Here is a 26,786-nt window from a genome sequence, read left to right on the forward strand (position 1 = left end):
CAAGCCTTTTTTAATTTCATGGCTGAGGTCACCGTCTGCAGTGATTTTGGAGCCCAGGAAAGTAAAATTTGTCCCTGTTTTGACTTTTTCCCCATCTATTTGCCACTGAAGTGATGGGACTAGATAACTTGATCTTTGTATTTTGAATGTTGAGTTTTAAAACAGCCTTTTCACTCTCCTCTTTCACCAGAAGTCATAAAAGTATGCCTCTGTGGTTTGGGGCATTAGAGATTTCCACTTTCTGCATTATGGATTTCTTAAATAACCTTTTGTATGCCATTATAATTTTAGAATCAGGAAAAAAATCAATAAAGATGCCAAGTAAACAATACCGAACAAGAAAAATCAGAAATATTGAGATAGAAAAAGCATCAGTTCAGTTGCTCAGTCGTGTCCGACTCTTTGTGACCCCATGAATCGCAGCACGCCAGGCCTCCCTGTCCATCACCAACTCCTGGAGTTCACTCAAACTCAGGTCCATTGAGTCGATGATGCCATCCAGCCATCTCATCCTCTGTCATCCCCTTTTCCTCCTGCCCCCAATCCCTCCCAGCCTCAGAGTCTTTAAGTGGTGGTGTCATCTGCATATCTGAGGTTATTGATATTTCTCCCAGCAGTCTTGATTCCAGCTTGTGTTTCTTCCAGCCCAGCGTTTCTCATGATATACTCTGCATATAAGTTAAATAAACAGGGTGACAATATACAGCCTTGATGCACTCCTTTTCCTATTTGGAACCAGTCTGTGCATTCTCTTGGCAAAACTCTGTTAGCCTTTGCCCTGCTTCATTTTGCATTCCAAGGCCAAATTTGCCTGTTACTCTAGGTGTTTCTTGACTTCCTACATTTGCATTCCAATCCCCTATAATGAAAAGGACATCTTTTTTGGTAGTTACATAATAATCTATAAAAACTTTTCTTTTTGCCTAGAGTAATGGGTTTATATGTAGAAATTGTCAAGAGATGGTCAGAAACAGATTGGGAAGTATTACATAATTCCTAAAAAGTTGCTTTTTATTTGGTAGACAGTGGAGGGCAATTGAAGAATTTTATATAATAAGGCAATACAGACTAGGTTGGTTTTTAGCAAAGAAAACTTTAGTGTTTTCTTACTATATATTTTAAAGTAAGATTAATAGGGGGGTTCTACTTCAGTTTTGTAAAATAGTTTAGTTCTAAATGCTGTAATTGAATGTCTTTGAACTAGAAGAAATGAATTAAAATGTAGAAGAACAAATATATGATGAAGTGATTCAGTCTATTTACTGTGTTATGAAATATCCCTGACACTAAGTATTTGGTCACATTTCGGCAGCATGTTATACTGTTGAGCATAACCAAACTGCTTGGGCTGGAATCTCAACTCTGCTTGGGCTGGAATCTCAACTCTGATATTCTTTTTTCAACATTGAAAAATTACTTAACCTCTTTGGGTCTTGGTTTCTTCACCTATAAAATAGCGATACTTGATACTTTACTTATAGAACCATCATGAAGTTAAATAGTTAAAAGACTCTCTGTGTATGTGTGTGTTGATGTGACATGTTTATTATGTAACATATAGCAGTATCTGATAAATGTGTGTGCTTAGTCGCTCAATCATGTCTGATTCTTTGTGACCCCATGGGCTGTAGCCCTCCAGGCTCCTCTCTCCATGGCATTCTCTAGGCAAGAATACTGGAGTGGGTTGCTATGTCTTCCTTCACAGGGGATCTTCCCAACCCAGGGGTCAAACCCAGGTCTTCCACCTTGCAGTGGATTCTTTACTGTCTGAGCCACCAGGCAAGCCTTAGAATATTGGAGTGGGTACCCTGTCCCTTCTCCAGGGAATATTCCTGACCTAGGAATCAAACCGGGGTTTCCTGCATTACAGGCAGGTTCTTTACCAGCTGAGCTACCAGGGAAGCCCACCTGATATATGATGAGCATTAAATGCATACTTCTAACTGCTGCTGCTGCTGTTATAATTAGAAGATATCTTATTAAATGAATTTGATAAGCATTTGAGAATAATGTGAGTGTAAAATACCACAAATATGCCAGTTGTTGTCAGAAAATTACCAACCTCTGGACTTCAAATTCTACTTTTTTCTGTTTATAGAGAAATACAGAAAACTATTCTGTCAATGCTCAGGATTTTTATTATTGTGTGATAAGATTGGCTTATATTTTTGTTTTCATTTAAGTATACTTAATGTTTTCTCTTTTATAGTTTATCAGAGAAGATATGAAATATAAAGATGCCACTAATAAACACAGCCATCTGCACAGAGAAGATAAGCACATAACTGTTGAGGATTTATGGAAACAGTGGAAAACATCAGAAGGTAAGGCTGTTTTAGTGATCTCGAGCTCTCAGCTGCTTTTCTGCATTGCTCACCCATTTTTAACATATGATTTACAAAAAAATCCAAGTAGTATTTCTGTGAGGATGTTTATATTTTAGTAAATAATTGTTCCAGTTTTGGTTTTGAAATATGATTTTCATTTTTCTTAGGATTTCTTAAGGGTCAGCCTGTTTTCAGGTAATTTGACACCTTATACTAGAATAAAAAGATAATACATGTCTGAGAGCTTAAAATTTTAGAGTGTTGTTTCATCTGTTAAATGGCATTATTATAAAAAGTTTGTCAAATAAACATGGATCATAAAATTTTCCTTTTACTTACGGACGACAGTTCCTAAAGTTTTTAAAAGGCACAGAACTTTTAACCTTTTTCTTAAGGAAACTCTTCATGAAGTCTTCTAATAGTTGCCTGGTAAAGTGTAATTTATATTTTATTCCTTTCTCTACACTTAAGTCCTCAAACTGTCTTATAGATAGTAATTGTCTAGGGCAGAAAAGATGTGTGACATAAAATTTCAACTAGATCTGTAGTATTGGAAAGCTACTTTAAAAAAAAAAAGTCTTCCAAGTTTTTTTTTTTTTTAATGGTAGCAGAGTTGAATAAAATGTCTTTTTTCTAATGTTTCTATTCACTTATCAAATCACAGTTATATTGTAGTTTATATTTTTCTCTTCAAGTTTGAACAGTGAAATGAAATTAAAAAGAAGCTAGGACACATTGCCAAGTAGGAATATGAAGAAATTATGAAGTTTACTAGACTGTCAGTGGTAGCATTTGGAAATCAGAAAATATAAGAAACTATTTCCATCAGTGCTTCATATTTTTATTAATGCTTAAGAAGATTTGCTAACATTTTTTTTCATTTAAAAAAAATAATTCTGATTAAATACTCTGGGAAGAAGAAAATGAAAGAAGGGAAAACATACTGTTGACCTCAATGAAAGATACATAGATTAAAAAAAAAAAACCAGTTTGTCTCCATTCCCCTTCCCCATGCCTTTTTAAAGTAATACAAACTTGAGTAGGAATAGAAATGAAAGTGGAAGTGTTAGTTGCTGAGTTGTGTCTTAGTCTTTGCAACCCCGTGGACTGTAGCCCACCAGGCTCCTCTGTCCATGGAATTCTCCAGACAAGTATACTGGAGTGGGTTGCCATTCCCTTCTCTAGGGAATCTTCTTGACCCAAGCTTGAACCCAGGTCTCCTGCATTGAAGGAAGACTTTTTTTTTTTTACCATCTGAGCCACCAGGAAGGAATAAATGAGTGTAAATTTCATGGGCAAAAGTGCTAGAATGGTGAAACTCAGTAAGATTTAATCAATTTATGTGAGATATCTCAGTAGTACATAGATATTAGTAAAGGACTTGGTGATCCCTTATGGAGTCGATTGCTACTAATATCTTTTAGATTTGGAGTTTGTGGTAAGTTGAATGGAGCCCACTTAACTATGTCTGAAGGAAGGAAAAAAAGACTTGACCACTTCTCACCACCTGTTGTGCTCTCTCTCACCATGGTTCAGCCCCCATCTTTTTCCTAGATATCATGGTAATTTTCTGATAATAGGGGTAGGTCCTTAAGCATCTCCTTGTGGATGCTTCTGTTGTGTGGTAGTCTGTTCTTCACTTGTAGAGTAATCTGTTTACCATATAAATCAGATTTGCTCGATATCCTATAATGGCTCACTCAGTTCAGTTCAGTTGCTCAGTCGTGTCTCACCCCATGGACCTCAGCACAACAGGCTTCCCTGTCCATCATCAGCTCCTGGAGCCTGCTCAAACTCATGTCCATTGCGTTGGTGAAGCCATCCAACCGTTTCATCCTCTGTTGTTCCCTTCTCCTCCCGCCTTCAGTCTTTCCCTGCATCAGGTTCTTTTCCAGTGAGTCAGTTCTTTGCATCAGGTGGCCAAAGTATCAGAGTTTCAGCTTCAGCATCAGTCCTTCAAATGCATATTCAGAACTCATTTCCTTTAGGATGGATTGGTTGGATCTCCTTGCAGTACAAGGGACTCTCAAGAGTCTTCTCCAACACCACAGTTCAAAAACATCAGTTCTTCTGCACTTAGCATTCTTTATAGTCCAACTGTCACACCCATATATGACTACTGGAAAAACCATAGCTTTGACTAGACGGACCTTTGTTCGTAAAGTAATGTCTCTGCTTTTTAATGTGCTGTCTAGGTTGGTCATACCTTTTCTTCCAAGGAACAAGCGTCTTTTAATTTCATGGCTGTAGTCACCATCTGCAGTGATTTTGGAGCCCCAAAAATAACATCTCTTACTGCTTCTGTTGTTTCCCCATCTATTTGCCATGAAGTGATAGGAGCAGATGCCGTGATCTTCGTTTTCTGAATGTTGAGCTTTAAGCCAACTTTTTCACTCTCCTCTTTCACTTTCATGAAGAGGCTTTTTAGTTCCTCTTCACTTTCTGCCATAAGGGTGGTGTCATTTGCATATCTGAGGTTATTGATGTTTCTTCGAACAATCTTGATTCCAGTTTGTGCTTCTTACAGCCCAGCATTTCTCATGATATACTCTGCATAGAAGTTAAATAAACAGGGTGACAGTACACAGCCTTGACGTACTCTTGTCCTGATTTGGAACCAGTCTGTTGTTCCATGTCCAGTTCTAACTGTTGCTTCCTGACCTGCATACAGATTTCTCAGGAGGCAGGTCAGGTGGTCTGGTATTTCCATCTCTTTAGGAATTTTCCACAGTTTGTTGTGATCCACACAGTCAAAGACTTTGGCATAGTCAATAAAGCAGAAATAGATGTTTTTTTCTGGAACTCTCTTGCTTTTTCTGTGATCCAGCGGATGTTGGCAATTTGATCTCTGTTTCCTCTGCCTTTTCTAAATCTAGCTTGAACATCTCTAAGTTCATGGTTTACATACTGTTGAAGTCTGACTTGGAGAGTTTTGAGCATTTTTTTGCTAGTGTGTGAAATGAGTGCAAATGTGTGGTAGTTTGAACATTTTTTGGCATTGCCTTTCTTTGGGATTGGAATGAAAGCTGACCTTTTCCAGACCTGTGGCCACTGCTGAGTTTTCCAGATTTGCTGGCATATTGAGTGCAGCACTTTCACAGCATCATCTTTTAGGATTTGAAATAGCTCAACTGGAATTCCATCACCATCACTAGGTTTGTTTGTGGTGATGCTTCCTAAGGCCCACTTGACTTCAGATTCCAGGATATCTGGCTCTAGGTGAGTGATCACACCATTGTGGTTATCTGGGTCATGAAGATCTTTTTTGTACAGTTCTTCTGTGTATTCTTGTCATCTCTTCTTAATATCTTCTGCTTCTGTTAGGTCCATACCATTTCTGTCCTTTATTATGGTCATGTTTGCATGAAATATTCCCTTGATGTCTCTAATTTTCTTGAAGAGATGTCTAGTCTTTCCCATTCTATTGTTTTCCTCTATTTCTTTGCATTGAGCCCTGAGAAAGGCTTTCTTATCTCTCCTTGCTATTCTTTGAAACTCTGCATGCAGTTGGGTATATTTTTCTTTTTCTCCTTTACCTTTAGCTTCTCTTTTTTTCATAGCTATTTGTAAGGCCTCGTCAGGCAACTGTTTTGCCTTTTTGCATTTTTTTTCCCCTTGGGGATCGTCTTGATAACTGCCTCCTATACAATGTCATGAACCTCCATCCATAGTTCTTCTGGCATCCTGTCTATCATATCTAATCCCTTGAGTCTATTTCTCACTTCCACTGTATAATCATAAGGGATTTGATTTAGGTCATACCTGAATGGTCTAGTGGTTTTCCCTACTTTCTTCAATTTCAGTCTGAATTTGGCAATAAGGAGATCGTGGTCTGAGTCACAGTGAATTCCCGGTCTTATTTTTGCTGACCGTATAGAGCTTTTCCATCTTTGGCTGTAAAAGCTAAAGTTTTTAGGAAGACCTCTAAAGGTCGGTGATCTGCCCTATCCTAGACCCTCTTTTCCGTTTTCTGTCCTGTCCATCTCACTCTCACTGGGCTCTGTCCTAAATGGACTCCTTGCTGCAGGAATGCAGATGTCCTCCTGATTACCTCTTTTACTGGGCTATTCTCTCCTTAAGGTCTATCCTGACCACTCTATTTAAAACAGCAAATTGCAAACCACAACCCCCATTGTCTCTTGTACTGTTGTTGATCCCTCTTCCGTAGCTTCAGACTTTCTCCACCACCCCCATCATGTATCAGCTTCCAAGATATAATTGATTAATTTGTTTTGCTTGTCCTTTTCCTTCTCTCCCCTGCCCCCCAAAAAGTTAGCCTCAGAGGAAAGGGGTATCTTGGTCTATTTTTGTTTATTATTGTGTCCCAGATTCGATGGGGTTTTGTCCCTAAAGCCTATTTTGATTTCTCACCCTAGTGAGGGATCTTTTGTGAGAAATGAGAAATGTCTGTTTGGTTTTAGTTGGAAGATCTTTTTAAGTTTTGAATAGCCTCTTGAATCTTTTTCCCTAGGCTTTCAACCTAATTTCCATGCCCTGAGATTTTATCATCATGGTGGTGTGAAGATTTTCCCCTTAATTCTCAAAGAGTTGGCCTAAATTATCTACTCCATGCTTCTTTTTCTCTGAACTCCAGTCTCTCACATAATAACCTCTTAGGGGTTAGGGTTTGGGAGGAAGAGTCTTAGGCTCCTACTGCAACAACTGCACGGGAGGAAGGAGAGAGGAGCTAAATGAAAGAAACGTGTATAGAAGTTCTATAGTGACCTAATTGATTTTCTCAGTGTCATTTCTCAGTTGATTTGACCATGTGTGACTCTTTCCATTTATTAAAGTGCTCATGTAAAAAGGCAGGGCATTGTTCCTAAGTCAGTGATTTTAATCATAACCTGAAAAGCCCCCGGTTTCCTGGAGGTGTCTCGGGGGACAGGGCATGCTAAATGTGTAGGGTTCTGCTTTTATTTGGTATATTTTGTTTCTCTTAAAGGTTTCTTTTGGGAAACAAAAAGTAATTCTTCTGGAAAGGTTTGGAAACTGCTGATAAGGTGACTAGAATGCAATAATATGTAACTTAAGTTTGTTTAGTTGAATATGAATACAGACACACACACACACATGCACACACATGTGTAAGTACACACAAACACACAGTCATACCTGTGCCCATCCTTGTGTCTCCAGTGCCTAGAACAGTGCCTTGTTTACTTTGATATTCAGTAAAGATCTGTTGAATGAATGAGTGTATAATGTCTGATGAGCGCTGGATACTCAGTAATTCAGTTCATACTTTGAGTACAGGCATTTCTGTTGTAATGAAATATATGCATTCCTGGAAAACTTATGCTGTTCAATTATTATGCTTAATAACTGAAATTTATGGAAGAAAATTGGAGTTGGAGCCAACTGCTCAAAACCTATGCAGCTTTGTAATCAGAGCACTAACAGTACTAATAAAAATAACTAGCACAGGAAAAAAAAAGAGGTGTTGAATTTCAAACCAGTAAATACTATGCTCACTATAGAACTTTACCTTTAATAATACATAAAGATAACTTAATAAAAGGAGTGTTAGATAGGGTTGAACTTGCTAAATAATGACGATAAGGGCAATGTATGCAAAGATGAGAACTAAACAAGCATATCTAAGCTGCTGTGGCCAGGCTGAGCTAAGAGGAAGAAGGAATGGCAAACAGACATCATTTTCAAAGCTTTGTTGTTCTGTCTTTATGCTTTGTATCCAGTTCCTGTTACTTGGTGGTGTAAAATGGTAACATGTGCTTTCTTTTTATCAGTTGCAGGTAAGCTAATTCATGTTACAGAAAACCATGTAGCCCAATAGGTTTTGTATCTATTTTGTGTTAAGCAGGCAGTGGATCCTGGGTATTAAAGATAAGTTAAATGCATTCTGAGCTATTGATATGAGAAGTAAGTAGCTGAGTGGAAAAAACAAAGTAAAGAAATAATTACAACATATAGTGATAGTGTATAATAATAGAAGTAAGTGTAAGATATGAAGCTCATTGGAAGGACTAATGAACTCTCTGATAGAATTATAACCAGAATTGGGTGTTTGCAATCAGCTGTGAGGATTGACTGGGAGTTCTGGAAGGGAATAAGGAAAGTGAAAGTCGCTCACTCGTGTCTGACTCTTTGTGACTCCATGGACTATACAGTCCACGGAATTCTCCGGGCCAGAACACTGGAGTGGGTAGCCTTTCCCTTCTCCAGGGGATCTTCCCAACCCAGGAATCAAACCCAGTTCTCCTGCATTGCAGGTGGGTTCTTTACCAGCTGAGCCACAAGGGAAGCCCAAGAACTGGAGTGAGTAGCCTGTCCCTTCTCCAGCAGATCTTCCCGACCCAGGAATTGAACTGGGGTCTCCTGCATTGCAGGTGGATTCTTTACCAGCTGAGCTATCAGGGAAGCCCTAGGCAATAAGGAGGTAGACCATATATGGTAGCCCCCTTATTGCTCCTCTTTCAATTACCTGAAAATTTGCTGGAAGTGGAGGTAGCGTCCTTTAGGTGGTTTGTGGGTTTTCAAGCTGTATAAATATACATCCCAGCCCTTCTGTTTATAAACATTAAGACATCTGGCACATTTTAAAATGCACTTGTAAAATGGATCTCTTGTGTCATATAAATGAGTAATGTAGTAAAAGTGCCTGGCATACTTCCTGGTAACACCTGATAGGCACTTAATAAGTGTTGACTTACTTACCTTTGTAATAATGCTGGATGAAAAAAATGTTCAGCTCCATTTAAAGTTTTATAAGGTATTTTGCTTCAATCTCATAATATTCATCAGTTAAATGAACAGATATATTAGGCTAAAGACTCACCATTTTAGTGTACAATTCTCTGGGTGGTGAAATGTAACCAAGATCTTTATGGAATGTTGTCAAATAGGGGAAAAGGTAGAATTGTGTTCCTCAGAAATTGATACTGATCTCATATAGAACAATTTCAGTGTGACCTGAATGTACTTGTGTGTGTGTGTGTGTGTGTGTGTGTGTGTGTGTGTGTGTGTAGAGAATCCTTGGTTAGCTTGCACATGGCAAAAGTCCAATATAAATAAAAGTCATTTAAAAAACTAATATTAGATTTCAGACAGATTTAGATAAACTGGATCAGTTGTTAAAACTAATGAAGGCAGCAGTTAGATAGCAGCCAGATACCTAATGAAGGAAAATATATATAGAAAGTTATTGATTATGTATGAGATCTAGGGACTCATGTTAGATATAACACTGATTAAGTAATATATTGTTTTTAAAAATAACTCATTGGGTTAAATAGTTATTTTAACATGTGACAACCATGAGGTAATCTTTCCATCCTGTTCATGTTCAGTATGGGTCTTATCTTACATAAGGTCATTGTATAATTTTGGTCTTTACACATTGAACAGACATTTGGAAATTTTGCTGAAGGTTTATTATTGTTGTTTTTTTGACCAGGAATTTAAAGAATCTGAAATTGCTGGAGAGAATGAAAGATGTCAGCCTTTAATAATGTATGTTTTAAAGTGTGTCCAAAATCTAGCTAGAGAGAAATGAGCAAGAGCATTTTCCTTCTGTTTAGGAAAGCAAAAATGTCAGTGTTACATGAAGAAAATATAAAGGAAAAGAATTTCTGATGATGGGTGTTAAATTTCTAAAAGTAAGGAGGATTTTAACTCTTTCTTTATGTAGATCCTTGATATTCTTAAGGATTTTTTTCTGGGTGTAAAAGTACAAATGGATCTCTAAATGTCAATAAAATACTTTTTCATGTGTATGCTATTGGTTACAATGAGACTGGAATGAAATAAAATGTAAATCAATGCATATTGTTTGACATTATCAGCAGAGTAACTCAGAATGTAGACCTTGTGGATAATAAGGTAGCCAGTTACCTTTGTGACATCCATCAACACAATATTGTATGTTTACAGTAGGCATAGCAGTCACTATGGCAGGATACAAATATAAGATAAGGCCTTTTTCTTCTAGAAGTTTACAGTGTTATTACATGTGCACAGATGAAATGTTAAACAACAATACATGAAGATTTGATTAAATAGTAGGTAAGTGGTTCTATTTGTGGGACTTTAAAAGAATGGATAGATTTATTATGAAGAAGTCTTCATTAGGGGATGACTCTTTAGCAAGATTTTGAAAGATAAAATTTTTCTAGAATTGAGAAAAAGAGGGAGATACATACAGGTTAGCATATTAAAATGAGTACTTGTAATTTCCATTAGTCCTAAATCCCTCAAGTAAGCACAGTTTTCAAGTCAGAAATGTAATTTTTTAGTGTATGAAATAGAGTAAATCACTGTTTTAATATTTGTCTTTTGCTGTTAACATGTAGTGCTTAACCTTTCTGTGTCTTGGTTTTGTCATCTGTTTGATAGGGGTAAGCCTGTCTACTACATGAGAATGTTGAAGATGAAATGAATTCGTAAATGTAAAGTGCTTAGAATAGTGCCTACCACCTAACAAGTGCTCAGAGACTAAGATAAGTGTGAGCATAACACATATAGAGGACACTGGAGATTAACGTTTCTGAGTTGGGGGCCGTATCACTTACTAAATGATACTGATTACCTGGAGCACTGTATTAAGGATGTTTGATGTGTGCCTAATCTCAATAGCAAAGGAGGATATTATTGTAGAAATTATGAGTTGGCAGTGTTTACAATATTTTAACCTTTTTAACATCATTGCAGTAATGAGGAGCTATTACAGCTTCTTGTTTTAGAAAGCCATATAATATAGTAGAGATATAGGACAATGAATTCACTATAGTCAAGAAACCCTGCTATGAGTTTAATGTAATGTGGATTTGAGTGGGAGGAATGATAATACACAGATACTGAAGATACACAGGTTCTGAAGATATACAGATGAAGAATATGTTTTCTGTTCTCTACCTGCCTACAGTCTGCTATTGGAGAAAGTTCTGTTGACAGGTAATTAAAGGATGTGCTACTGTCTACTATCTGTAATCAGGATAGGTAGTAGGAGTTAACTCACTGTGAGTTAATAGGAAAAGAAGTATGCTGGTCTGCCTGCAGAAGTCAGGTAAGGCCTGAGGAGTTAGTTGCATATAAAGGGGCATTTATCTTTTATCTTTGTCACTCTTTCAGTGGGAGGCATTCTGCTAGATTAATAGCTTTCAGGATATTTGTAATTAATATAGCACATTTAAAAAACACAAGATGCTTAATATGCTTCAAATGCTTATCTGTTTTATTAATCTAGGTGTTTAACACTTCAACTTTTATATCATACTTTTAGTTCTAGGAGGAGTTGTTGTTAGCTATCTATAGAGGTACTGGGTTTTCATAGCCCACAGAAAGTGGTTTATACAAAGGAAGGCCTGTTCTTGAGGTAGAGTCTAGTTTCAGAATGACAAATGTCATTATTTGCACCACTAATAAAAGTCTTTTATAGTCAGTTTCTTTTGTGTAGAGAGTAGGTAAGACAAGCATACTGTTCATTTATTCTGTCAACCAACATTCAAGTGTGTTAACATGGGCTTTTTCTATAAGAATAGAATAAATATTACTGATCAGTGTGTAAATTACTTGATTATTTTGCAAAAACAGTTTTGTATTAATCAGAATTGATTTTTATACCTTATATAAAGTGTGTTTTTATTCTTTTACAGTCAAATAGCTTTCTGTGTATTGTGTACTTATCCAAATGAGTTCAGAGCACTCACAATAAATAGCTAATGTTTCTTAATCTTATCCTATGTTAGTATTTCGGTCTCTGTTCCCTGAATTTCAGATCTCTTTCAGGGATAACTATTTTGATTTTAATTATTTTAGTTGTCTTCTATTTCTCTTTTCTCTTTTCTTGTTGGGACTCTCTCTTTTACTTCAGGATACTTGACTTCTGGAGACTTAGTCATTGCATATGCTGATTTGCTATGATGAATTATGACTTTTTAATCTATAGCAGATATTTGACTTTGAGACAGCTCTGTGTTCCTTTATAGTTCTTCCTTGGTTTTGTTCATGTCAACATGAGATGCAGAGACCCACTGCTTATTACATCTCTCTCTACTCTGGGCTCTAGAAAACTTGATCGTTTCTATTCTATGTGAACATGTGCGTTAGATGTATTGTGAGCTTCATTTTTTTCTCAAGTAATGAACTTTTATATCGTCATCATGCAGCGACGCTTTTCTTATCATTTAAGGAGGTACTATTCTAAAATTGTTGTGGATTTGCCTTATTATGGTTTTTTTATATACCTGAATTCTACATTTCTCCTCTGCTGTGTTCACAGACTCAAGGGATACCTCACGTTTGGAGTACAGTAACAGAACCTTCTGCAGAAGGTAAAAATAAGGGCTGTCCACTTTTCACTGTGATGGACTATCTAGAAAACAGTAGGCTTTCTTGAACATCTTACCGTTCTTTCTTTCCTTACCCCACCAATTGGAAACCAGTTCCATATGGAACTGGTTTTAAATTTTGCTTTACTAATCTTTTGGGAAAGGGGTGGGTAGGAGGGACTCTGGTTCAAGTTCTGGTTGTTAAAATTACATGATTATGGAAGACTCACTATGTAAAATTCTGCTTTAGGTGGAACAGATGTTTTGTTCCTGCTCTTTTGGATACAGAACTTGTTCGTTGGTAATAGTATTTTCTTCTTCAAAGGTGGCTAGTTTTACAGAATCTTTTTTCAAGCAAGTCTTATGTTTTCTTGGGTCTTTTTTTTCAATTCTAGTGAATATTAGCAACTTAGAAGCAACTGTAATAGAAATAATGCAAATTATAAATACAAAGAAAATAAAGATTTCAAAGATACTAGATAACAATTTGAATATGAACATGACTTATTTCTAAAAATATAAACATTTCTATAATTCTGGAACATATGTATATACATATATACATATGTTTCAGAGGGAATGTATGATAAAACACAGGATAAACCACATAGCACTTATGTCTTATGCTTAAAAATCTTTACACTATGAATGGCTATGCTATTGAAATAGAGTACCAAGAACAAATAATGTTAATTGTCTAACTTTCTCATCTGGTTAGGGTGCTCTTCAATAAGAGGTCCTGAATACACATTCTTCTAACATTTGGCTAGTCTTCTGTTTCTTTTTCTCTTTGTATCAGTATGTATTCTTCCAGGAAGTTGAAAATGATGGATCATTTAGAAACTGTTGATTCAAATTGTTTAAAATCAGCTGCATACTTAAGTTATTAAACTAGAAGGTCATTACATTTCTATGTATCTTCATAGAAGATAATGTACAAAAAGGATCAAGAATTCACATTTGAAATTAAAATATTTCATGGTTGAGAAAGTCTAGATCAGTCTGACACAATGAAACAGCAAATGTCAGTTGCATTGAAGGAAATTTAATTTTTACTTCCATTATCAATTTTCATACCATGTAATAAGCTAAAAGTATCAAACAGGTATTTATCACTAGGAACTTACGGCTACTTAAGGGCTATGTTTCAGAACAGAATTAATGATGTAGAGTTGTGATTCCCTCATATAAAGGTATCATAGTTAGAGTCATATGAATTAAGACTTCACCTAGAGAAGGAAAATGAAAGAGAATAGCTCCTTGGGAATACTGTTAATAAGACAAAACAAGTGCATAGCTAATGAGATAAATATGGCCATCGAGACATGGGAGATGAATCAGGAAGGTGCAGTTTCTTGGAAGTCTGCAGAGGAGAGTTTTCAGGGAGTGACAGATGGTTGTATAGTTGAGGGCATAGCCCACCTGTGCCACCAAAGGATATGCTGAGAGCCCTCATGAAGAAGCTTTTTTTTAGTTCTCTGTAATGAGAACAGTTGTACTTACGAGGAGATGATTTGTGCTTATTTTGTGAACCCTTTCAGTGATTTCATTTCCTTCTTTGTCTACTTTTTGTAACTGTTAAGGGTCCTCATGTATATTTTGTGTATCCTCTTAGTTTCATTTTATTTCTCTAGTTCATTGATGTCCTTTATGTTTTATGTCTTTGCATTATATGAATCTTTGTAAGTAATTTCTTCTGTCTCTCTGGGGGATAGAGAGAGGAGATGAAAAGTGGCCAGCAGTACTAAATAGAGAAATGTGATGTATTGGGAAAAAGCCATTAAATATGGAGAGAAGACAATCATTAACCTACAGATAGCAATTTAAACATTGGTATGGGGAATTGACTCACATTTGCACACAAAATAAAAATCTTAAAGAAGGTGTGAGTAGAGCAGCCCGAATGGTTATCAACAGATAAATGGATAAACAAAATATGGTATACAGTGAAATACTATTCAGCCTTAAAAAGTATGGAAATTCTGACAAATGTTGCAACATGGGTGAACCTTGAAGACATTATACTAAGTGAAATAACTCAGTCACAGAAAAGCAAATACAGTATGGTTCTGCTTACATGAGGTACCTAGAGTAGTCAGAATCAAAGACAGAGAGTAGTATAGTAGTTGCTGGGGGCTAGCAGGAGGAGACAGAGAAGGCAATGGCACCCCACTCCAGTACTCTTGTCTAGAAAGTCCCATGGACGGAGGAGACTGGCAGGCTGCAGTCCATGTGGTCCCTGAGGGTCGGACACAACTGAGCGACTTCACTTTCACTTTTCACTTTCATGCGTTGGAGAAGGAAATGGCCACCCACTCCAGTGTTCTTGCCTGGAGAATCCCAGGGATGGGGGAGCCTGGTGGGCTGCCGTCTCTGGGGTTGCACAGAGTCAGACATGACTGAAGCGACTTAGCAGCAGCAACAGCAGGAGGAGAATGGGGAATTATTGGTTAATGGGTACAGAGTTTAAATTTTGCAAGATGAGAGTTCTGGAGTGGATGGGGCTGATGGTTGTACAACAGTATGAATACTTAATACCATTTAAAATGTATAAAATGGTAAATGTTATGTTATGCATATTCTGCCACAATAAAAACTGACTTATGAGAATAAGTAGATACGACGTAGGTAAATGAGTGACTTCTTATTTAAGGCATAGGTAAGAAAATGGAGGAAACTGAATGGCAGTTACAAATGGGTAGTTTGATCAGGTAAAGGGCTTTCTTAAGAAACTGGTAGATCTGATTATGCTTAAAGAAAATAGGAAGAACTTTACTGACATGTTGAAAAGTTGAACTTTAAAAATTTTTCAATTCAACAAGGATTTTATTCAAAAAGTACTACCACCATGTATTAATATGAGTTGGAAGTTGGTATTACACCTTATTACATCTTTTTTATCCCCCAAATTTTATTAGATATATTATAATCTTGACAATTATATAAGCAAGCAACAGTCTATACCTTATTACATCTTAATATAATGTGTCAGTATTTATTTATAATTATGTTGGTTTATGGTTTGCAAATATAGGTTAATAAAAAATGAATTTAGTGTAAGACAGGCAAGAAACTGGTTGACAGAATAATTTTCCATTGCTAGATGGCACTATCACTAGCCATTTTCAAGTCCTTTATAGAATTACTTCCTATGAAGAATTTGAGTGACAGTTCCCTTAAAACAATGCGTTGAACATTTTGGAAGGGGATGGTGGTGGGCTGGGCTGGGAAAAGGGAAGATGAGAGGATGAGTAATTAGAGAGGGGAGATCCAAGAAATTCTTACCTTTAAAATATGCTTATTCGTTTGTTTGGTTTCTGAATTATATATCGTAAGAATATAGAATTCTAACATCCTTATTTTCCATGTTTTGACCAGTACCAAATATTTTGTGGCAGGATTTTAATGATAGTGCTACAGCTCTACTACAGTGAATAATAATAGGTTTCTGTGTGCTAGCTGCATACCCACTGATCCAGAGCCTGTGACCCTAGCAAAGGTAAGCAAGCATATCCCAGATTGCAGTGTGAGATAGTTGAAGATTGCTCTGCTTTGGTAGCTGTTAAATTTTCCTCATCTGTTTTTAATGAGCATGCCCAATTGCATGAATCTGACCATGACTTTAGACTGCATTTTCTTTTAGGTGTGTAATTTTGAAAAAGAGAAGATTAAGTTTTAAGTTAGTGGATATATGTTTTTAGGCCTGTGTCTAGATTCTTTGAGTGGTTTTAAAGAATGTCCCCTCGAAGTAATCACTCTAGTTTCTAATGGAACCTGCACTTTATTAAATATTGGAGGCTGAATTTATCACAAGACTAAACGCTTCATAAATTACTGTGCATAACTGACTGTTCAACATGCTTTGTTGATTGGCTTGAAATTACAGTATACTATGTCTTCTTCTTTACTCTAGAGCTTCCTTTTAACGTTTGAGCAGTTGATATGTTTTAGTTAAGTCTTTTTTTTTAGTGGCAGAGGATAAAGAGACTCAAAGTACTTCAAGTAATGGGAAATTTGTTGTAAGAATGCTTATCATCAAAGATGTTACTTACTGCAAGTGATAAAAGCATACCCATTTTCTCCATTCATTAAGTAATTAAAAATTGATTCAGTTCCTCCTGAAGACTGGCCTTATTCCGGGTTTTGGAAATAGAGCATTTATCAAAATAGATATCCTACCTTCATGAAATTAGCAGTCTTAGGAAGACAGGTAATGAGCAGGCTTGCATGATCTCAGAAGACCTTGTAGGGCCTAACAGAGTTCAGGATTTAAGTATAATATCATTATACTTACTGCGATTCTAGCTCCATTTAGGAGTTTTGAGCTAAGCAGTGATGGGTGATCTGTCTTTTGAAAAGATTATGTAGTTACTGTGTGGCTGTTAGACTCTGGAGAAGAGAGGAGTAGAAGTACAAGGTCTGCTGAGGCTCTTGCAGTGACCTGGGAGAGGGAGGTTGCACAGGGGTCTGATTGTGATATAGTTTGAAGGACTAGCTGACATGATTTGCTGTTGGATTGGATTCAGGAACTTGATGAGGGGAAGGGAGTTGGAGATAGGAATTAAGGATCATGCAGTGCCTAGGTTTTATGTACCTGTGGTGTTAAAATTTCTTGGAGGCAATCGGGAAAAAAGGTTGAAAAAGGCTCAGTTGAGGGATCAGTAATGGTCACATTTCAAAGAGGTGAAGAACTGAGTGCTGAGAGGTCAAGATGCAGAGGGGGATCCTGGAAAGAAGAAAGAGAAGTGACCAATGAGATTATGAGGGGAACTGGGAGAATCTAGGGTGCTGAAGTATATGAAGGAAATATTTTTTTAAAAAGGGCATAGACAGTGTCAGATGCTCCAGAAGTTTGAGTAAGATCACCACAGAGAACCACCCTTGGGTCAGCAAAGTAGAGGTTGAGGTTGTTGACGATTTTGACAGAGCAGTTGCGCTGTAATGGTGGAAGTGAAAGTCACGTTATAGTGGATAAAAGAGGAAGTGAAGATAGTAAATACTGACTTTCAAAAGAAGGGGAAGAGAGATGGGTCTGTGATACCTGAAGATAGATATGATGTGAGGGGCAGTTTTAATTTTTTTTTAAAAGGTGAAAGATTTTAAATGTGTTTACATATTAATGGAATGACCCAGTGGAGATATAATTGATGTAGGAGAAAATCAATTAATTAAAGCCATCTTTATTTAAAGAGAATATAGGTATGCAATAGGGGCTTAATCCACTCTGGTCATCTGTATTTCTCTCTGTTTCTTTCTGGATTTTGCTTTTATTTTCTCCTACTGTATTTCCTAAAGGCTAACTCTGTGGCTGCGGGCAGTTGTAGACTTACCTTTTCCCAGGGTCATGACAAGAGAGAAAAGAATTTTTCCTGCCTACTCTAGTTAGAAAAGTTTCAGGAAGTAACTGACTGGCTTTAGGTCATGTGGCCATAACCTAGACCTGTCAGTGTGACCTCCAGAATGATGCCCTCTCATTACTTCCTTCTCCGACCCCCTCTCCCTGGTGATTACGAGTCTTGTCTCAGAAGACAGCAGAGAGTAAAGGGGTACCTACTTGACAAACAGCTGTAACAGATTGATGAGCAAGAGAAGGTAGACGTTGACAAGACTAGATTGAAGAAAAGCTTAAAAGGTTATTCTGGATCCAGAAGTAGGTGAGTGGAGTCTGGCAGCATGGGTCACAAGATACAAAATATAGTTACTCCTTCAGAAAATCTGATACGTTCTTGACATTTTCAGTCAAAAACTTTTGGATTACAAATGGATTTTTCTCATAGACTTCTTTTCTTCCCACTCTGGATTTTATGGTAAGAGCATGTTATTTCCCAAATGTAAATGCTCTATTAAATCCCATTTTGGTATTTTAATTAAATGAGCTAATATAACTCTCAACACTGGACACTGTCAGTAAAATTTGCCCCACCTCTACCCTTTCCAAAATTTTTCTGGCTGGTCTAGATTTTCACTACTGCACAGCAGTTTTTTCATTGATGAGGTGAAGCCCTGACTGTGTTCACCTAGGATTGCCAGAAATGTCTATACTGTGCAGGAAGAAAGGTCGGTGTTTTTAAAAGCATCATTGGAGGATCAAAGAAGTGAATTTGAGGTGTCAAAAAGTAGGTGCTGTCCATTCCACGTTACTTTAGAAGTCTTGAGAAAGTGATGCCCTCCAAGGAATAATATGATTGGCACACTCCCTAAAGGCAAATAGTATTCATCACACTTAAGTAATATCTAAAAATACCGCCTGCTGTTTGCAACTACTGTAAAGAGCTTAAGAATATGAAGTACTTTTCCCATGCTATGTCTTCATCATGTCCTAGAGTTCTTGTCAGTTGTGTTACTCATCAATTTTTGCCAAGTGAGGTCTTCTCAGTAGGGAGAAGAACAGACATAACATTAGAGAATCAATGAATGTAAAGTTTATAAAGTCATCCTTAGTGAGTTGTCTGGAAAGATATGCTTTTGTGAAACTACAAAGAGTTACTAAATTATTAGTTCAGTTCAGTTCAGTTCAGTCGCTTAGTTGTGTCTGGCTCTTTGCGACCCCATGAATCGCAGCACGCCAGGCCTCCCTGTCCATCACCAACTCCCGGAGTTCACTCAGACTCACGTCCATCGAGTCAGTGATGCCATCCAGCCATCTCATCCTCTGTCATCCTCTTCTCCTCCTGCCCCCAATCCCTCCCAGCATCAGAGTCTTTTCCAATGAGTCAACTCTTCGCATGAGGTGGCCAAAGTACTGGAGTTTCAGCTTTAGCATCATTCCTTCCAAAGAAATCCCAGGGCTCATCTCCTTCAGAATGGACTGACTGGATCTCCTTGCAGTCCAAGGGATTCTCAAGAGTCTTCTCCAACACCCCAGTTCAAAAGCATCAATTCTTCGGCCCTCAGCCTTCTTCACAGTCCAACTCTCACATCCATACATGATCACAGGAAAAACCACAGCCTTGACTAGATGGACCTTTGTTGGCAAAGTAATGTTTCTGGTTTTCAGTATGCTGTCTAGGTTGGTCATAACTTTTCTTCCAAAGAGTAAGCGTTATGAGTAATTTCCTGCTGTTATCAATTCTAGGAAAATCAATAGTTGTATGAGTTTAGGCTACTAGAAGAAATGGAAGTTTTATTTAGTTTACAATGCTGTTTTCATTTTCTATATTTTCTAATGAAAAATTTGGACAGTATTTTTTCAAAAAATTGTCATTTTGGTTGTTTTTCCCTTTTCTTTATATTAATAGGAAGCAAGGAGCAGAATTCTCTGAAATAGCAAATTGGTGTAATATTTTTACTAGTAACATTTGTGTAGACTGAAGACATGTATAAGCTACAAAATAGATAATGTATTGTCTTCAGGAATGTAAGAATTCATTTGTTTTGCAAGTAAATTGACTAGGCAGGATTTAGAGGTCACTTCTGGGGTTTCGGTTTGTCAACAATTCCATTGAAATAAATTATTATTACTTACTAGATAATAAAGTATCTGTTTATGTGGAATAAGAGGGCAATTTATAATTTAAGAAGAATTCTAAATTTAATTATTTGGTAATAACTGTTCATTTGTCTTCAACATTGTATCACCAAAGTAAGCATAATTACTCTTTTCCCCAGTGACACAGCTGGGGCCTGAAAAAAAAAACAAAACAGGAAAGCTCTTTTGGATCTTGGAAATAAGTCAATTGCATGAGAACAAGGAAATATAAATGTGAATTATTGAGTAGACAATTAGAAAAGTAAAAAAAAAGGAGAAAGGTTATTTCAATTCCAGCTGTGCTTTTATAGTAGAGCAATATGTATGGATATGAGAGTTGGACTGTGAAGAAGGCTGAGCGCCGAAGAATTGATGCTTTTGAACTGTGGTGTTGGTGAAGACTCTTGAGAGTCCCTTGGACTGCAAGGAGATCCAACCAGTCCATTCTAAAGGAGATCAGTCCAGGGTATTCTTTGGAAGGAATGATGCTAAAGCTGAAACTCCAGTACTTTGGCCACCTCATGCGAAGAGTTGACTCATTGGAAAAGACTCTGATGCTGGGAGGGATTGGGGGTAGGAGGAGAAGGGGTCGACCGAGGATGAGATGGCTGGATGACATCACAAACTCGATGGACATGAGTTTGAGTGAACTCCGGGAGTTGGTGATGGACAGGGAGGCCTGGCGTGCTGCAGTTCATGGGGTCGCAAAGAGTCGGACACTACTAAGCGACTGAACTGAACTGAGTAGTAAGTCTCATTTTAAAAGTGTCAAAGATATTTTTGCAGTAGTTTATTATTATGTTCTTTTTCTAAATAGCATAAATCTGTATGGCAAGCTTTCCAGTATTATGAAGATAGGATCTTAGATGTTTTCAACCTGATACTAAGTGAATGTTGAACACCAACCTGGTACTAAGTGAATATTGAACAATTAGCTTTTTTAAAGATTCTGAGTCTTTATAATCACTGAGGTTTCTCACCTTTTGGATACTGATATCTTGAGAAACTCCAAGGTACAGCTATCCTTTCCTAGACAGACAGTATTCTAAAGAAAGTGTGGCACTTGACTGCCTGGATTCAAGTCTTTGTATAGATTTTTTCCCCTTGGCAAGTATATTGATCTTTTCTGTCTTTAACTTTCCCCATCTGTGAAATGTAGGTGGTAATAGTACCCTCTGTAGAAGACTCTGTTAAGGATTAAATTAAATCAATCAGTATATACAGCTTAGAACAATACTAGACAGCTAATAAGAACCTGGTATTTGCTATAACCACTGTTAGTGTTAAAAGATTGCCATACTTTCTTGAAGAAAACCACAAACTACAAAATAATGAAGAAGTTAGAAATTATTAGAATTCTATGCCAATATAATTGAAAAAGAAAGATTATTAGTAGTTTTTAATTTCTTAAGTGAAAGCAACTTCAAATTTAGTGAAAATCTTCAGGACCAAAACTTTGCCCGGAGGCCCTCGTTACAGCTTTGCTTTTGGTCCTAATAATGAGTATGCAAGTATACCCAGGTGTCCTCACTTTGCAGTCTTCTTTAATCTGGAACAATTCCAAAGTATTTCCTGGCCTTGCATGTCTTTGGCCAGTAATTGTTAACAGTGTCATTTTGTAGATTGTATCTAAATTAGGATTTGTTTGATGTTTTCTATGATTAGATCCATGTTAGGCATTTTGGGCTGGACTGTCACAGAAATGATTCTTTTCATTAGATCCTTTTACGTGCCACCTGGTGTTAGTTTGTTATGCAGAATTACCTTTGATCACTTGATTAAGATACTGTCTGTTCTGCTTCTGTAACCGTAAAGCTGCATTTTTCCCCTTTATAGTTAGTATTTTTTTTGTGAAGAGAAACTTGGAGACTTTGTAACATCACATCCCTCATCACTTTTCACCCACTGATTTTAGCATCCATGATTGTTTTTTGCCTGAATTAATTGTTACTCTGATGGTTGCCAAATTATAGTTTTTAGAATTCCATCATTCCTTCTATTTATTAGTTGCATTCTACTATAAGGAAAAATTAAACAGAGTATATTAACATCTTGTCCTATGAAGATGGTGGGAGATAAAAGGCATATCTTGAAAATAGAAGTGGGAGAAATAGTGAATCTCAAAATCTTATGACTGATCTGAAGATTGATCTTCTGCATTTATTCATTTATATCAGCATGGCGCCTGGATTTCTACTTTATTCAGTGAGTTTGTTGCTCTTGTTATTTTGATGCTTTAATTGTCCCTGATATGACTGTTGTAAACCTTTCAAGCTGACTTTTCTATTCTTTTATATGCGTGTTTCCATAGTTTTTTGAGCCTTTCTTATGTTCTGGTACAAAAAGGTGTTCTAGGCTTATTTTGTTATTTCTTAGCTCTGCCCCTGGAAACAACCATTACTCCAAGGAGTTCTGGTTACTTCTAGTTGAGGTAGTATTTAGAAACCAAGATTTGCACACTAGGTCTTCTCATTGCTATTGAGGTATTATTCCCAGGCCCTCTCAGTAGTGAGAGTTAAGAAACACATACCCCTATATTTACTTTTCTCTAAATATTAAAAGTCATGAGTTCTTACTGATATCTGATACTAGTTCACATTGATAGCAGTATAACACTACTAGATTAATTCTAGCTGGTTTATTTAGTTGACTTCTTGCCCTATTTATCTCTCAGTTGTGTCTGACTCTTTGCGACCCCATGGACTATACAATCCATGGAATTTTCCAGGCCAGAATACTGGAGCAGGTAGCCTTTCTCTTCTCCAGGGGATCTGCCCATCCCAGGGATTGAACCCAGGTCTCCTGCATTGCAGGCGGATTCTTTACCAACTGAGCTATATCTTTTCACCAATCATGAAAAAACTAGTTCTGTTATCAATATATTTTCTAGTTAGCTCAGTCCTCCTATACATACTCAGTCTCTTGACACCATTGGGCTGTTACCTCACTCAGGAGCTTGCCTTGTATGGACCTAGCATTCCCATGTCCTCATATGCAGACTCTGACCACCACTAGTCTATCTTCCCATCCTCATATGGAACTCAGCTACTGTTGGGCAATTTGAGAGTTAAAAAAAAGACCTTGGAGAGAAGTTGAGTGAGCACTGTACAGTGACATTGTGTTAAGGAGTCCATCTTTATGAATTTATTTTTATTACTGAAGCACATTATTCACATTTTTCCTTTATCACATAACTCTAGCTATTGAAAAAGTCCCCTGTAAATGGGGGTGCCATTTAGTATTTTAATGTTTTAATCATTGTGTCAGTAGTACTCAAAAAACAAGTAAACTTTTCCTAAAAGTTGTTTTGGTGTCAGTAATGTATATAGTAGATGAAGCCTGAATTGGAAAATGCTATATACCAAATGCAGCTAATATACTTTGTGAACTGTTTCAGATGCTAGATGTACTAGAAAGAGTCATATCAAACAAATTTCCTGAGTAACATTATCTTGAAAATGCTTTTACCCTTGGAATTGGTGAATTTTTCTATTTTGGAAGAAATAAGGATTAACACGTTTCTCATGTAATGTCTCTTTTTGCCCAGAGATATGTGACATGAAATTGTGAAAGCTCAATTTTTATCTGGCCTTTGATTTAATACTCTTTAGAAATAAAGTATTTATTAACTGGACGTTGTGTTCATCATTTGTTGAACTCCTTAAAGTCAATACATTTTCTTACATTAAGCTTTACATTAGTCTTAGTAATAATTTCTTGTCTCTGATGTTTTATCTAGTGCCCACTAGTAATTACTGTGCACTCAGTAAATATTTGTTGAATAAAAAACCCCAAGTCACCTGTGCAGGTAATCTTTTGAAGAGACTTTCAAATTCCAAGAGAAAAAAAATTGGAGCACTTTTGAACTCTTAGCAGAAAATAAAGCAAACATTTGTAAAGCTGTAATTTAGAATTGTTTTTGTTAAACGTATTCTTTGAAAAGTATCATCTTCTCTTTTTTATGAAGTTTAACCATACTTTCGAAAAGTTTGTTGCTTTATCTAGAAATGCCACTCTAAGAGTGAATGCAAAGGTGACATTTTCCTGGCAGCTTTGGTTAATAAGTCATTTTAGTATTCACTCACTTATCCAGCACGTATTAATTGAGTTCCTAGGAAACATCTGCCATTCCACATTTGTTCAGTGCGTGTTATATTTTTGGCATTGTATAATGTGTTGTGAATATAGAAATGAATGAGAAATACTGTTTGCCCTTAAAGAACTTGTTTTTATTTGATGTGAGTTACTCTTTATAGTCTCAGTTTGGGGTTTAAAAAAAAGGTCAAGGGCTGAGTGTAAAATGGAAGATACATAACTAGAAATTCATCCACTCAGTCCCTAAGGTGATGTCTTCAATGATGCCATAATGAGATATTTAGGAAAACTTGATTAAACATTTAGTTCCTTTATAGCCATTGAGTCCACTGATTTTATTGACTGATATATAAAGTAAGTAGATTCCTTGAACTTATTTATTATAAGTAATAATACTTATTATACTATGATAATAATTTACATTTGTGGAGCACTTTTACCATTCCTAAGAGTTATTTCCTCATACGTTTTGTTAATCTTCAGAACAGTCATACAGTTTTGAGATTCAGTGTTTCTCCAGTTTCTGTTTTTAGATATGTCTTTGTTATCTTCCATTACCTTCATGAAAATAGGTGTTGATGGCGTACTCTTGTTTAAATGATAAGAATGCAGTTGACAATAGGAAAAGTATTAAAGTCTTCTCTTAGTGTCCATTGTACCACTGTTGGGAAGAGAACAATATACCCTTGTAATTTTTGACCTCTGAGCATTGAGACATTTACCAATATTTATCTAGGATGCCTAAAAATTACATGTAATTCTTGGAAAGATGAAAGGTAAGGAGCTCCTGAGAGTGTGTAGTTATTTCTCTTTGATACAACTACTGATATTTAGGCTTCCCAAGTTCAGGGTGTGGCTCTTAGGTGTCCAAATATAGCATAGTGCAGGAATTTAGTCCATGTTACAGAGACATGCCCTGCTGACCACCATGCATCTGAGGCTCTCACATGCTGGCTCTGTTCTAAAGATAAGCCTCTCTTGATGGTCCTGAGCAGCTGATCAGCTAAAATCTCACTCTGAGCTCTGGACACCACAAAGTCTATAAACCACGTGAGTTAAGATGGAGTGTGGAAGGCTTTAAATTTTTTGATTTTTTGTATTTGAAAAAGTTATTTTTTATGTTTATATTACATTTCGTAAAAGTTGCTTTATCACCAAAGTCTTGCTATGTTGAACCTTCAGTCAGTTGCATTTTCCCATGATAAGTTATGACTGTCACTGTAAGAACTTCTGAGTCTTTTGTAACTTGAAATTCTTAGTTGAAATAGACTTTGGAAAAGTTGTGAATACAGGTTGCACCTATATTTTAGAAATTAGCACTTCACGTAAACATGGCAATAATAGTTTGACAAATAATAGATGACAAATAGTTTTTAGGTTGTGTATCTAAGTAGTTTCAAAATATAGCACTTCTTTCACTAACCATTTCATATAGCCAGCTTTAAGGATAGTTACTTTCGTTAACAATATTTTTACTTTCTCCTTCCTGACCCTCCTACCATACCTTTACTTATAAAGAAGTTTCAAACTTTATTAGAAAGTAGTAAGTGTATAAGTAACTGTAAGGTGTTTAGCTATACAGTACTGTATTAAGATATTAGGAATTGATTTTTCTAAAATACGTAGTTTGTCAAAAGAAACTGTTCTGCCAGTTGCTTTCTTAATATTAAGAACGTTAAATATGGTATCATAAACTTAGAAGGTAGCACTTTTAAAAAAATAGTAAGAAAGATGTTAAGAAATCAAATGCAGAGTAGATGTAAATGATGTATTATATGTGTTATATCCTTGGTGTAGATAAAAGTATGTCCAAGGTGTGGCACAGCTAATTGTGAATTTGGCTGTATTTTAAATATTCTCATTAATGCAGAGGAGAGGAGAACAAGGAATGTAATGGTGAAGAGCTGGGGCTTTGAAGTCAACAGATACTGTTTTGAATCCTATCTCCACTGCTTACTTGGTGTGTAAATTTAGACAAGTTAATCATATTCTCTGAGCCTCAGCTTCCTGATCTGTAAACCAAGATTATAATATTACTCCTAAAACCTACTTCATAGGATTTCATGAGATAGTTCACATAAAGCGTTTAGCCCAGTTGCTGGAATTTGCCAAGTGCTTATAAAATGTTAGGTGCTGCTGTATTAACATGTCTCTACATGCACACTAATGCTTTGTAATTAGTACCCCCCTCCCCACACACAGAATTTAGGTGATTTCACAAATCATATTTGAAGGCTTTTAGGACAGCTTGTACTTATATTAAATATAACAGATGAAAACTTATGTGGTGGTACTTCACAAAGCTGTTTCCTCTTTTTAGGCCTGTAACTTACTGAACTGAACTGAACTTAATACAAGTATATGGCTAAGTGCACTGGGTTCATTCAGTTCAGTTCAGTCGCTCAGTCATGTCCGACTCTTTGTGACCCCATGAACCGCAGCTTGCCAGGCCTCCCTATCCATCACCATTTCCCGGAGTCCACCCAAGCCCATGTCCATTGAGTCGGTGATGCCAGCCAACCATCTCATCCTCCGTCGTCCCCTTCTCCTGCCCTCAATCTTTCCCAGCATCAGGGTCTTTTCAGATGAGTCAGCTCTTTGCATCAG

At 36.7% G+C, this 26,786-nt stretch overlaps 1 protein-coding gene across 2 annotated transcripts in view; it reads left to right on the top strand.

The window, feature by feature from the left end:
- Positions 1-26,786, top strand: part of STIM2 (stromal interaction molecule 2) — a 175,971-nt gene that overhangs the window by 111,961 nt on the left and 37,224 nt on the right. For both annotated transcript variants that reach the window (XM_018049352.1, XM_018049353.1), the window contains exon 3: positions 2,210-2,324. In XM_018049352.1, coding sequence (XP_017904841.1) covers positions 2,210-2,324 — 115 coding nt within the window. The remainder of the gene's footprint in view (positions 1-2,209; positions 2,325-26,786) is intronic.

The sequence above is a fragment of the Capra hircus genome, chromosome 6, assembly GCF_001704415.2.
Source record: "Capra hircus breed San Clemente chromosome 6, ASM170441v1, whole genome shotgun sequence".
Taxonomy (NCBI): Eukaryota; Metazoa; Chordata; class Mammalia; order Artiodactyla; family Bovidae; genus Capra; species Capra hircus.